The sequence below is a fragment of the Engraulis encrasicolus genome, chromosome 12, assembly GCF_034702125.1.
Source record: "Engraulis encrasicolus isolate BLACKSEA-1 chromosome 12, IST_EnEncr_1.0, whole genome shotgun sequence".
NCBI classification, from domain to species: Eukaryota; Metazoa; Chordata; class Actinopteri; order Clupeiformes; family Engraulidae; genus Engraulis; species Engraulis encrasicolus.
In genome coordinates this window covers 49254573-49268672 of record NC_085868.1, presented here as the reverse complement: position 1 = coordinate 49268672, position 14100 = coordinate 49254573, and the positions used below count along the sequence as shown (strand labels likewise).

At 42.7% G+C, this 14100-nt stretch overlaps 1 protein-coding gene across 1 annotated transcript in view; it reads left to right on the top strand.

Moving 5' to 3' along the window:
• The window catches only part of kpnb3 (karyopherin (importin) beta 3), a 32801-nt gene that overhangs the window by 12666 nt on the left and 6035 nt on the right, over window positions 1-14100 (top strand). Inside the window, exons 9-22 of the mRNA XM_063212369.1 lie at window positions 387-474; window positions 1491-1597; window positions 2075-2199; window positions 3350-3439; window positions 5802-5975; window positions 6680-6898; window positions 7181-7264; window positions 7675-7807; window positions 8823-8944; window positions 11014-11110; window positions 11690-11862; window positions 12607-12718; window positions 13805-13860; window positions 13977-14099. Of these exons, the coding sequence (XP_063068439.1) occupies window positions 387-474; window positions 1491-1597; window positions 2075-2199; window positions 3350-3439; window positions 5802-5975; window positions 6680-6898; window positions 7181-7264; window positions 7675-7807; window positions 8823-8944; window positions 11014-11110; window positions 11690-11862; window positions 12607-12718; window positions 13805-13860; window positions 13977-14099 (1703 nt within the window). The remainder of the gene's footprint in view (window positions 1-386; window positions 475-1490; window positions 1598-2074; window positions 2200-3349; window positions 3440-5801; window positions 5976-6679; window positions 6899-7180; window positions 7265-7674; window positions 7808-8822; window positions 8945-11013; window positions 11111-11689; window positions 11863-12606; window positions 12719-13804; window positions 13861-13976; window position 14100) is intronic.

The following is a 14100-nucleotide window of genomic DNA, read 5'->3' as shown; positions in this document are numbered from 1 at the left end:
AGCCTCGGCTACCGGATCCTAGATCCTGGAACCGGATCCTGTGAAAAATCCTATTATCCTGCCGGATCCGGAACCGGATCTTGGATCCGGAACCGGATCTTGGATCCGGTGCATCTCTACTAGATATTAAACTTGCCACAGAATTGCTGAATTGAGTGTAATGGAAACTCAACCTTGGTGGCTATATTACAGAAGACCAATGACCGTTACTTGATAATTGAAGGAAAGAACTGCAGAGCTCAGATCCACCGTCCATCCACAGTGTTGCTTGTGTATTTTTGGCCCCAAGTCTAAAACTAGCTAGGTTTTTACAGCGTGAGGGAATCCAAGGCACTTTCTGTGGCTAAAAAAACAACATTTTGACTTTTTTTTGTTTTGTTTTGTAGTCCCTCAGATGCTGGCCATGATGGTGGATTTGGAGGAGGATGAGGAGTGGGCCACTGCAGATGAGCTGGAGGATGATGACTTTGACAGGTACGCTGGCAGAACCGGCCATGTCTTGGATATTAAAGTAACGAAAATAAAAGACTGGTGATGTCGTCACGCAATCCATCGTCTGTTTGTTGCTCTCCCTGATCATCTCTTTTGCTGCGCTCGTCGCCCCTATTCTATGCAGTCCAGGCAGGACTCTGCAGCGTTTTATCTCTTGAAGGATAACCTCTGACAATTTCGACATGCAGTTGTAATGCTCGCACTACCCTAGACTTGTCAGTACCTGAGAATTTTTTGTTTTTTCTTCAGCCTTTTCAGAGATCCTGGTCATTCTAATGGGGTTTGTTTACATTTCAAAAAACATCTTGATTAATTCCCAATAACATTTGGATAATATTTAATTCACAAGGTTATGTAACATCAGCAGACAACTAGCGAACAGCGATACCTTTTGGGAAAGTATTTGGAGTAGGCCTTATGTGTAAGTTTTTAATGTAAACAAAGTCTGCCCCCATTTAGAGCAACTCAGATCTCTGAAAGGGCTGAGTCGAAAAATGCAGCATCACCGGGTACTGACAAGTCAAGGGTAGCTTGAGCAATGAAACGGGTTATTGAAAGTGCACCTTTTCAAGAATAACTTAAAGGAACACTGTGAGATTTTTAGTTGTTTATTTCGAGAATTCATGCCACCCATTCACTAATGTTACCTTTTTCACTGGAAAAATTGACTGGAAAAATTGCACTTTTCATACATGAAAAGGGGGATCTTTTCCATGGTCCGCCATTTTGAATTTCCAGAAATAGACATTTTTGCAAAAATGACTGTACATGAAAGTTTACTAAGTATTAAACAAATATTTTCTAGTATGGTCCAGGTAAAGATCAAATTTGGCAATAGGCTGCCCAGTTTCAATGAGCAGAATAGTTGCAGTACCTTTTTTGACCATTTCCTGTACAGTGTCCCTTTGATGGACAATGTGTAGGATGGCGGCCAGAGTAGTGCACCTTTAACGCCTGCTGTCTGTTCCTATTGTAATTTTTGTTTTGTTAACCTCCAGTAACGCAGTGGCTGGTGAGAGCGCTCTGGACAGGATTGCGTGCGGCCTGGGAGGGAAGACGGTGCTGCCCATGATCAAACAGCATATCATGGAGATGCTTCAGAATCGTGAGTTGCCCCAATTCAATTAATGTTTTCATATGCGGTCTCTCAAATTCTCTCCCCCTCATACACCTACCTAGGACTGCACAATTAATCGAAAAATAATCAAAATCGTGATAAAATAGTGAAATCGAACTCATGATTTTAATTGTGATTTAATCGTGGCAATAGTTACCTACTTTTGAGAGCGTCCTTGAAGCCAGAACATATTGACAGGCTGGTGTTTCTGGCCAGAAATCTGTCCACTTAAGTTTCATGCTATTGCCTTACATAATTATTACAATTCATTTCATTTTGCTCATCCCGTATGTAATTCATTCTTGGTTATATTTCATCTTGTTATAATTTTCAAAAAAAATAGCAAAAATCAATAATTGTGATAAGGATTTTTTCCATAATCATGCAGCCCTACACCTACCCCCCCCCCATCCCCCCAACATGATGTTATGGATGACTCATGTAATGACTTGTGTGTCCCCTCAGCTGACTGGAAGTATCGCCACGCTGGGCTCATGGCCTTGTCTGCCATTGGAGAGGGATGCCACCAACAGATGGAGGCCATCCTGAATGAGATCGTCAGCTTCGTGCTGCTCTATTGCCGTGACCCTGTGAGTAGCACTACTTGGCCTATCTGGCTTCTGCTTTGAAGTCTCAAGAGTTTTATGGTCATAGTCATTGAAGGCAACGGAGTAGTGTGGACCTTGTGTGAATGTTAAGATGTAGGAACACTGACTGAATTTTACGTGAAATCCACAAATATGTATGTGCAGAGGTGGAAGAAGTATTGAAGTTATGTACTTGAGTAATTTTTTCGCAGGGTACTTCTACATTTACTTAAGTGAAAGTAAAAGTTGTACTTTTATACTCAAAAGTACATTTAAAAGTTAGTACTTAGGACTTTTACTTAAGTACATTTTTGGTGTACAAGTACTTGCGCAATGGCTGTCTTTCTCGGTGTCTGTCTTTCTCCATGTCTGCCTACTTGATCCAATAGAAAAAAGTTTCTGCAACGGTTTTCGGTTCTATTTGAACATGACTATGGAGTCCTGTTAATGTTTATGTCTGGGTGTCAGTTTGGAAGAGCCCGCAGCTGAGGCTACTAAAATATCCACGAAACACAACAGGAAAACCTTGGATAAATTTAACTAGTAACTAAGTCTTCTTCTAGAAATGTAAGGAGTAGAAAGTACAAGTAATTGTCAAAAAATGTAAGTGAGTAAAAGTAAAAGTCTGCATTTTTATTTTTACTCATGTAAGTACAAATTCCAGAAAAAAACGACTTAAGTACAGTAACAAAGTAAACATACGTAGTTACGTTCCACCTCTGTATGTGTGAACATGTTTGCACTTGTGGAAATCTTATGTGCACCAAAAAATACAGAAGAATTATCTCATTATGAGGTCCACACAAGTCATAGTGCATGAAGCCTCAGTTGCCAAAATGATTTGGATGAAAGAGTCTTCAGATATGTCTTTTAGATTTACACTTTATTTATTTTTTGTTCCATTTATTATTATTATTATTATTTATTTTATTATTTATTTATTTGCATTTTATCTATACAGAGCAACATGGTTCACAAATTTTCCCTTGGGGATAAATAAAGGATCATTGCTGTGCAGAAAAGTCGTTTTTTTCTCTGTCTTTTTTTAAACATCATATTGAAAGTTCACCTATTGCCCCAACATTCTCCTCCCACTGTATCTCTGATTACCTTGTTCTTTGCACTAAACACGTTTCCTTTCTATTGATTTCAGCATCCCAGAGTTCGCTACGCCGCCTGCAATGCCATTGGCCAGATGGCCACTGATTTCGCCCCCACCTTCCAGAAGAAGTTCCATCATAAGGTACTGATGCTTCAGTGTCGTTTTTATAATCTTGCTGTACGATCTCTCAGTTCAAGTCTACTTGCCTTGTGAAGTAAATTGCAAGTACGTGATGCATTTCAAGTCTATCTGGGGTGAGTTTCTCAAAAGGGAAGTTGTTAGCCTGTTAGCAACTTCGGTAGTTGCCAATGGTAAAATGCATTGAAAACACTAAAGTAGCTAATTTAGTTAGCAACTTTGGTTTTGAGAAATTCACCCCAGAGTTGTTTATCATCCTTCTCTGTTGATTTGCTTTGTTTTGGCCCCTGTTTAACGTGCCGCTTCCTGTATTTCTAATGGCATTCTCAATTAAAAGGCGCAAACAGGGGGGCGCTGTGGCGCTGCACGCTAAGCCCCCCACATTTGGGCTTGCATGCCCGCCCCCGGTTCGAGTCCGGCCAGGTCCATTTCCCGATCCTCCCCTGTCTCTCTGTCCCATTCACTTCCTGTCACCATCTTCGACTGTCCTGTCAAATAAAGGCATAAATGCGCCTTTTTTTTCCTAATATATATTAGGATAAAAAAAAGGCACAAACAAAAACTGATGAATGAAAAAAAAAACCCCAGAGGAAAGTCTGCTGCCTGAAAGCTTGGCAAATTAAAGAGCACAGAGGATCTAACCGCACGCATAGACCAGGCACGATGCGATTCAAGCGACCGAGTGCAGCAGCAAGCGATACGAGCGATTGAAGAGACTAGAGCAGGGGTGCTCAGACTTTTTCATCATGTGAGCTACTTATTGAAATGGGTGTGTGAAAAAGATCTACCGGGGGTTTGGGGGTTTCTCCCCCGTGAAAATTAGAAAATACAGCTCTTAGAAATGCAATTTTAACACAATATGAGAATGTATTTGTATGAATACACATCAATAATGAAAGGTGAATCAGCGGTGAATAACAACCTCATACAGACCTTATTTAGGCCTACTGTAAATTACGCCTGTTTTTGATCTCAAAGGGAGACCATACTGTAGTATCAAGTTTATGATCAATTTAATTTTCATAAATGAACATAATATTAATGAAGACTTAATTATGTGCCCTCTTGGTTTCTGGACAGATTTTATGTAATCCCCTTTTCACTTTAATATGAGGGCAGAGCGATTTTCTCCCTCCCTGAAGTGTTATTTCATGTGTGCATGCTTGCTGTCACCTATTTGAAATGACGTTGGTTTGGGATTTCATGGAGGACGTTTTTAATGCTACTGTGAGAAGTAGGCAGAACAGCGGTTTGTGGGCGTTTGGCGTTTTCACGTGGATATTGTCTTCGTGGACGTTACAGACATCCCAAGTTCCCAAAAAATAAACAAGGAGACATCTACTGAATGAACCGAAAAGCGCGCTCTCTGTCAAGCGGCCGCGCTGAGCAGACCATTTGAAAAGACGCGCCTGCACTCAGGTTACACAGGCATACCGCATTCACTCTCCCCTCGCACGCGTGCCTATGAAATCTAATCGAAGTAGCCAACTTCACGCTCAATGCGGAAGTTGCCTCTTGCCTGCACTTTTCAGAGCATTGTGAAAAAAAAGCAGGGGATTGCCGGTGTTCGGGCTGTTGTTTTCTTCTCTGGCTGTTTCTTTTGAGCGGTGACGCTGCCTGTACAGGCTAGCGCTGCGCACGGTATCTGCAAATGTCTCGTGCCGTCCTATTTTTCTTGTGCTCGGATGTTATGACTTAAGAAGAGTTTGTTGAGTGTGGCGCTGGACACTGACCGTTACCCTCCTTATCTGAAGACGTCGTTGTGTTTATGGTAGGCCTATTTAGTGTAGACGCCTGAAGTTAGCCTGTCAGATTCTGGGTATCAGGGAACTTTTTTTTTTTTTTTTGAAATGTCCTCCGATCTACCAATACTGCCTTCGCGATCGACTGGTCGACCGCGATCGACGTATTGAGCACCCCTGGACTAGAGTATGTCCGTACAGGCAGAAGGCAAAGCATTCAAACATTCCCATTGGCTGTGGTCACTGACCTCTATACAGTCATTGGCTGTCGCGGCTGGTCGCCGAACCGCGTCATAGAAAGTTGAAAGGATGTCAACTTCAAACTGTCGCTCTCGTCGCACGAATCGCCTCTGTATTGAGTCGCGCGACAAAAGCGATTCTGGAGACTAAAGTCAATTACTTCCGTCGCTCGCCTCGCTCATGTCGCGGTAGGTGTATTTGTGCTGCAAGAGTGCAGGGGTGAATTTCTCAAAACCAAAGTTGCTTACTACATTAGCCACTTTGTTGTTTTCAATGCATTTTCCCATTGGCAACTACCGAAGTTGCTAACAACCTCTCTTTTGAGAAACTCACCCCAGACTTTTTCCCCATTTCTAACGTCCCTCCTCGTCGTTCTGCCACAGGTCATTGAGGAGCTGCTGCGTACCATGGAGGACCAGACCAATCCCCGCGTGCAGGCCCACGCAGCGGCCGCGCTCATCAACTTCACAGAGGACTGCCCCAAGTCCCTGCTCATCCCCTACCTGGACAGCCTGGTGCAGCACCTGCACGTCATCATGGTCGCCAAGCTGCAGGAGGTTAGCAGTGGTTACTTTACGTTACTTCACTTTACGTTACTTCACTTTACATTAACTTACTTTACATCTCTAAGCATTATGGTCGCCAAGCTGCAGGAGGTTAGCAGTGGTTACTTTACGTTACTTCACTTTACATTACATTACTTAACGTCTCTAAGCATTATGTTACCCACTGATACCTTGACAGCCTGGTGCTGCACCTGCACGTCATCATGGTCGCCAAGCTGCAGGAGGTTAGCAGTGGTTACTTTACACTTAGCTGACATATGTTACTTTACTCTTACAGGCCTGATAGTATTCAGGCTCCATGCCTGATTTCAGGCTTGACAGAGTTTGCAAAAATAAAAATATTGATAATAATTAGACATTAGGTTATTCTTATCCCAGAAAGTGTTACAGGTTCAGGGTTTTCTTCTATCAGGCTTGAATAATGGTCTTACACAGGCTATTAAATGTTTGAATAATGTGTCAAAATACATCTATTTATCTTGTCTTGTCGTCGTTAGTGAAAAAAAATCCAGAGCCTGAACTTTTTTCCTTGCTCTATCACCCCTGCTCTTAGCTGACATACGTTGCTTTACTCTTAGCTGACACTTTTATCCAAAGCGATTTCTACACAGGGTATTGGTTACAGTCCTAACACCACAGTAGTGGCCCAAAACGTGACGGTCTTTTGTTAAACTTGTTTTGTTGTGTCTCTGCAGCTGATCCAGAAAGGCACCAAGCTGGTGCTGGAGCAGGTGGTCACGTCCATCGCCTCGGTGGCCGACACGGCGGAGGAGAAGTTTGTGCCCTACTACGACCACTTCATGCCCTCCCTCAAGCACATCGTGGAGAACGCCGTGCAGAAAGAGCTGCGGCTGCTCAGGGGCAAGACCATTGAGTGCATCAGCCTCATCGGATTGGCCGTCGGCAAGGAGAAGGTATGACGGAGCCGCCATGAAGCGCAGATGTTTCCCTATGGTTGTCAACTTGACCCTTAACCCATAAAAAAACCGAAATCTATCAGCCTCTGAAGCGCATAAAAACATGCCATGAGTTGCATTTAAACGCCAAGACCCTTATCTTGCATTAGAATGGGTTGATTGAGCTCTAACGCACCAAGATTTTTCACTAAATTGTCTTAAATCTCACAAGCCATTGTGCAGGTGAAGCTAAAAATTGTATGGGGCAGTGAACTAACAATATTTTTTTTCCCCCCACAGTTCATGCCTGATGCCTCAGCAGTAATGCAGCTGCTCTTGAAGACTCAGACTGACTTCAGTGATTTGGAAGATGACGATCCACAGGTATGTCTAGCTGCTGTGGTAAAACTAAAAACTTGTGTCTGAAGTTAAAAAAAATCCCCAAGTATGTCCACAGTCCTGCTCTGCTTTTTGTTTTAGTCATTTAGATGTGGTAGTTGTATCCTCTTTTTCTGCAGCAATTTGTAAACTGGAATATTTTGGAATATTGAGTCCTGCATGGTTGATACAATGGGAAGAATTTCTTGTCATGGCTGTTTCATCACTATATTTACTAACCTTTTTTATTTGAAGTTCTGGAGGAGAATACACATTTGCACAATTCAGCCTACTTCCTTATAATCCAGCGGTGCCTAAGAAATCATGGGCTTTTTATCAGCTTTATTGTATCAAATTGCATTTAATCATAACCGTATTTTTGAAAATGTGTGTGTGTGTGTGTGTGTGCGGTCCAGATCTCCTACATGATCTCTGCGTGGGCTCGCATGTGTAAGATCCTGGGCAAAGAGTTCCAGCAGTATCTGCCCGTTGTCATGGGCCCCCTGATGAAGACCGCCTCCATCAAACCAGAAGTCGCCCTATTGGACAGTAAGCATCACTGACGCTGCCATGCTAATGTTGCCTTCACCAGCTCGGGACCTCTCGAGACAGCTGACGACACTGCTCATGTGACAACCGAGTTCTGGACTTTGGCGCATGAACGCCACTGATCCCGGAACAATTGGGGTTCATGCGTGTTTTGTTTTGGTTCTCTTTTCTTTTTTTCACCTCACCTTGAGCCTCCACACCCACGACATATCATTTTAGCTTAAGTAGGCTAAATCAAACAGTCAGAGACCAGCAGTACTGACATATGTACATCTGCAATTGAATGACATCAACTGGTGTTGTTGATGGTGATTACAAGATGATATTTTAGCATTTATGATACTGTTTACATGCTAGTTCCATGCATGGGCACCATGTTGATGATGTGTGTGTCGCCATAAAAAACATAAGCTCGGGAACTCGTTGTTCTATACTTCCACCTGAGATCAACCTCGATAATTATCGATCTGACATTGCGTCACCAAATCTTCACGCCCACTTTCCCGAGGTTTTAGGTCGGCTTTCTTGGGATTCTCGACTTTTTGAACGAGCCATAATACTGCATTGCAGTGGTCTTCAAATGACGACCCGCATGCCAGATCGGGCCCAGGCATGGTAAACATTTGTCTCACCATGAGGTTGGAATACATGAAAACCTGTAAGTTTGCAATCTGTGGCCATATGGTCGGACGAGTTGTTTGGTGCACCTTGATGTCGTCGGAGCATGAGTTGAATGACCTGTTCAGGTTTCCCAAAGTTTTCATTTCCTGTGGGGGTGAAATTCTGTTAAAGCACAAGCCATTTGTCTGACACAAAGCTCCCATTTCTCTTAATTAAATATAGTGACATCCCCGAAACGTAAGGGAGATGGTAGCTTGCTGTCGTGGACTTAATTTTCTGTTTTCATGCGACTTTTGATAGTCCTGCACCCAATCTTTTTTGAGACGGGTGTGCATGATTTTATTCTTTGTTAAACTTGTCCTCATGACCTGTCTGGTCTTGTCTTTTCTTGCAGCCCAGGATATGGAGAACATGTCGGAGGATGATGGCTGGGAGTTTGTGAATCTGGGAGATCAGCAGAGCTTTGGAATAAAGACTGCCGGTCTGGAGGAGAAGGCCACAGCATGTCAGATGCTGGTGAGTAGCACTGTTGCATCGAGGCCATTTTCATTAGAGCTGTAGTGATCAACAAAATGGGTCCCATACTGGAGCTATTTGAGGGAAGGAGCATCAGGAAGGCAAAACAAATCTTGGCTGATCCTAGTCACCCCAACCATGAACTGTTTACTATATTAACATCTGGGAAACGGTACAGAAGCCTGAAATCTCACACTACCAGACTCCACAGTAGTTTCTTCCACCAAGCAGTTAGATTACTGAATTCATGCTGAAGACAGCAAGGCACATTCTTTGCACTCTTCTTTTTTTTTTTGTGAGGACATAAAAAAACACAACAACAATTTGTACTCTTTATAGGCTTCAAACCTATAATAAGACGTCATAAACTTATCTTGAATCTTGTATCTGAATATTGAATCTTGAAATGTGTGATACGAACCGAATCGTGAGTTGAGTTCATGTTTTGTTGGTAGAATATGTGACGAGGGTACTAATAGTTTTTTTTTCTTCAAATCAATATCACGTGGTTGTTTTGTGGACTGAAGGGTAACAGAACTTTGAAAGGGTGCATCACTATACAGTATTGTGACTTTGCATATCGCAATTTCTCGGTTCAATACAATAATCACGACCCTCATACACGAAAATGCCCTTGATGTAACGAACTCGGGAACAGACTTCCAGACAGACATGGGTGATTCGTCACGGTCCCAAACTTTTTGTAAACCCTCTATGCTTTTGTCTTCTCACACCACCCGAGAAAATGGATCTAAAGGTGCATGTGCAGCAATAATCTTCATTGTACTCTGCTATTAGGGCCTTTTTTAAAATTTGTGCCATATGCACAAGAGTTGCCGCGGGACCTCCTTTACCTTTGACATTTCTGATTCCCTCTTCCCCTTCAAGAGCACCTGCACTATACCAGGGTGGCCGCGGGTCCTTAAAAAGTCTTAAAAAGTCTTAAATTTCATTTTCGCCAAATAAGGCCTTGAAAAGTCTTATTTTGTCTTAAATTTTCAACCCAAATGTCTTAAATTTGTGGAGCTTCATTTAGGGAGGAATAATTATGTCAGCCATGTGATGAACTTTGCGACGGAAATCGGGAGTTGTAGCCATGTAGTGTAATTTAGAACGCATTATTGAATTTTATTTAGTGTAAAGTTTCATTGTGTATAGTTTTGTGTTTTCAAACGGCTACATTAATGTAAATAACCAATTGGTTTTTGTGCTTCATTTGAACCCGTGTTTGATCTTGCGAGTTGGTCCTAATCTCATTTGGAAAATGGTATTGAAAAGTCTTAAAATGTCTTAATTTTGACTTGCTAAAACCTGTAAACGCCGCGAGTTGGTCTTAATTTTATTTGGAAAATGGTATTGAAAAATCTTAAAATGTCTTAATTTTGACTTGGTCAAACCTGTAGTCACCCTGCTATACTATTCTGCCTTACAAAGACAAAGTGCAGTAACTACACATTTTGTCAATGTTGAGTTTAGACTGAAAATGGTCTTCATGACACCTTTACATCTTGTGACCAAGCCTTATGGTGCCCGGCCGGTTATAGACATATGGCCATGTCAAATTTGCAGAAACTATAATATCCAACCTCACACCAAGGCTTTGAAGGCCTTATCGCTGTTTCCATGGTGGTGTAGTTGCTGCACTTTGCCTTTGTAGGGCAGTATTGATTGACACCCAAGGCAGCACACTCTCATCTCTCTTTTTTGTTGTTTTTGATTGATTTATTTTTGCAGAAGTAGTTCATACACCGCGCTCTTCCGTGTGGTGCGTCTCCAGTTGAATAACTTGGAAGGTGAAAAAGTGGATCGCACTCGGGTTCTTCTTTTCTTCTTTTTATTTTGTATTTACATAGCAGCAGAAGTGTAGACAAACGTTTCGGCTGTTGCCTTCGTCAGTGTCTCCAGTGTCTACACTGACGAAGGCAACAGCCGAAACGTTTGTCTACACTTATTTTCTTCTTTTTTATTTTTTATTTACATGGCAGCAGAGGAACCCGAGTGCGATCCACTTTTTCACCTTCCGATTTATTTATTTTTTAAAATAACCTTTTGAACTGTGTTTCTGTCAGGTGTGCTATGCTAAGGAGCTGAAGGAGGGCTTTGTGGAGTACACGGAGCAGGTGGTCAAGCTGATGGTCCCTCTGCTGAAGTTCTACTTTCATGATGATATCCTTTTTGTCCTAATCTGAAGTCAGGGACAGAGGAAAATGGGACTGCCAGCTTGCCTGAATTTAATTATACTCCTGTAGTCACAATTACAACTCCTACCCTGATTAACTCTGTCCATGACCTCTCGGCGCTCAGAAGCTTTTCTACTAAAACTGACTACAAGAATCGAACAATATGGCTGCTCTATTCCGTGTCTGGGCTTTCCACTCTGACTGGGTTTGCCAACACTGCTTCAGCCGATGCTCTGTTTAGCCTGCTTGTCACTTTGACCTTTCATAGAGCTACAATGTGCTCTAATGCTGCCACTTGGATTAGCTTATTCATAAAGGCCAGACCACAGAAAATAATGTCAATGTGCTTGTCAAACTAATGGGTAAACTTATTCCTTTTTTTAGTCTCTGTCTGTCGTCTGTAATTGGCAAGAAAACTAACCCTGCTTAGCATCTGCATTTGTTGTTCTGTACATTTCCTGTACATTTTTTTTTAAACCAAAGCGACTTACACACGTCTGCCTAATGTAATGTCCAGTGCGCCACAGTGTGGTGGCTTGTTCTCCTTAACGGCGTGCTGGTTCACGGGTGCGGGTGGCTGCAGCGGAGTCCATGCCCCTGCTGCTGGAGTGTGCGCGGGTGCGAGGCCCTGAGTACCTCACCCAGATGTGGCACTTCATGTGCGACGCCCTCATCAAGGCCATTGGCACCGAGCCGGACTCTGACGTGCTGTCGGAGATCATGCACTCCTTTGCCAAGGTAGTTACCAAGCACCTGCAAATCTTCTTGCTCTCTCGCTCTCTTTAGAACTCTTACACTCACTCTCTCTCTTATGCTCTCTCTCTCTCTTATGCTCTCTCTCTCTCTCTCTCTCTCTCTCTCTCTCTCGTGCTCTCTCTCTCTCTCGTGCTCTCTCTCTCTCTCGTGCTCTCTCTCTCTCTCTCTCTCTCTCTCTCTCTCTCTCGCGCTCTCTCTCGCTCTCTCTCTCTCTCTCATGCTCTCTCTCTCTCTCTTATGCTCTCTCTCTCTCTCTTATGCTCTCTCTCTCTCTTATGCTCTCTCTCTCTCTCTCTCTCTCTCTCTCTCTCTCTCTCTCTCTCTCTCTCTCTCTCTCTCTCTCTCTCTCTCTCTCTCATGCTCTCTCTCTCTCTCTTATGCTCTCTCTCTCTTATGCTCTCTCTCTCTCTTATGCTCTCTCTCTCTCGCTCTCTCTCTCGCGCTCTCTCTCTTATGCTCTCGCTCTCGCGCTCTCTCTCTCTCTCTCGCTCTCTCTTATTCTCGCTCTCGCTCTCTGTGTGTGTGTCTGGTCTTATTGTGTGTGTTTTTTTTTTTTTTTAAATATACTGTATGGTGTTACTGTAGAGAGAACTTAAATCTATTCATCACATGGCATGGATACTCTGGCTTTTCATAGTCGTTGATGCATTTTCTTTTTAAAAACCATAATTCCACCGACTGCACCAAATGTATTCTATGTTGTAACTTGCTCTGCTCTACTTCAAGTGCATCGAGCTGATGGGAGACGGCTGCCTGAACAACGAGCACTTTGAGGAGCTGGGTGGAATTCTGAAGGGAAAACTGGAGGAGCACTTTAAAAACCAAGAACTAAGACAAGGTGAGGTGCTACCCCCAAAGTGATTTATACCTAAACCAGAGAGTAGAGAGAGAGAGGTTCCATTGGCCCATTGTTTCCGGTTTCTATTATTGCAAGGGGGAGGGGGGGAAATCCCCCTCTAGGCAGACCTAAGGACTGTTCTATTCAATGCTAGGAGTATTATGACACGCCCCTTTAGGCAGACCGGAACCTGGTCATGTTAGGTGCCCATAGCAACCTATTACATTGGCATATCTCTATATACTTAAAGCAGTGATTCTCAAAGTGTGGTCCGGGGACCACTAGTGGTCCATAACAGAGCTCAGGTGGTCCGCGAGGGGAATTCTACTTTTCCAAGACAAGCTAGCAGTAGACAATATTTGTAAGATAATTACAAAGCTGACCATAGCTGAAGTCTCATTTCACCACAATAAATCAGGCTTGTAAATGTGAGCAAGTAGTAAGTGATCTGCATCGAAATTAGCACCAGACAACTGTCAATTCAATTGACTGGTGGTCCCTGAACATTTTTGGGGGGACAAAGTGGTCCTCGATCTGAAAAAGTTTGAGAACCACTGACTTAAAGAATCTGCCTAAACGATGCACAGTTGATATACTTGATATGTTTGTTAAACAATGCCCTGCTTGACCTCGTTGGTGTTACAGTAACTTCATATAAAATGCTTTAGCAATTTGGGTCTTTGGCTGGGATTTTGGCATGGGATTTTGGCTGTTTGTTTTCAAAATGTGTGCTACACATTCACAAATGTCATCTTTTCATGAATGTTTACTGCGTACATTTTGCAGCCATTTAAAAAAAAAAAAAAAAAAAACTGGTAACCAAAAATGAAAAAAACAAAAACAAACAAAAAAACCCCACTTAGAACATCCATCAACTCGTCTATGAATTGTAAATACCCCAAGTCATAATGAACACTTGGCGTGGTTGTAGGTCTGAATTTGTGAAAAAAAAGGTAACATTTGTGAATGGCAAGCATGGGCTCTGGAAATTATCTACTAAATAAATTAGTTACTTTTGTTCCTGTCCATCACCTGAATTACTTCTGTTCCTGTCCATCACCTGAATTTCTCTGCTCTTCATTTCAGCCAAACGACAGGATGAGGACTATGATGAGCAAGTGGAGGAGACTTTGCAAGATGAGGTGATTTTTGTACACACAATAGCACGGCTTTTGGTTGTTGGGTTTTTTTATTTAAAAAAAATCCTTGTAGTACTTTGTTGCTGCTTGTATTCTGAGTTGTCCTTGTGTCCTTTCAGGATGAGAACGACGTTTACATCCTCACCAAGGTGTCGGACATTTTGCACTCCCTGTTCAGCAGCTACAAGGAGAAGGTGCTCCCCTGGTTCGAGCAGCTCCTGCAGCTCATCGTAAATCTCATCG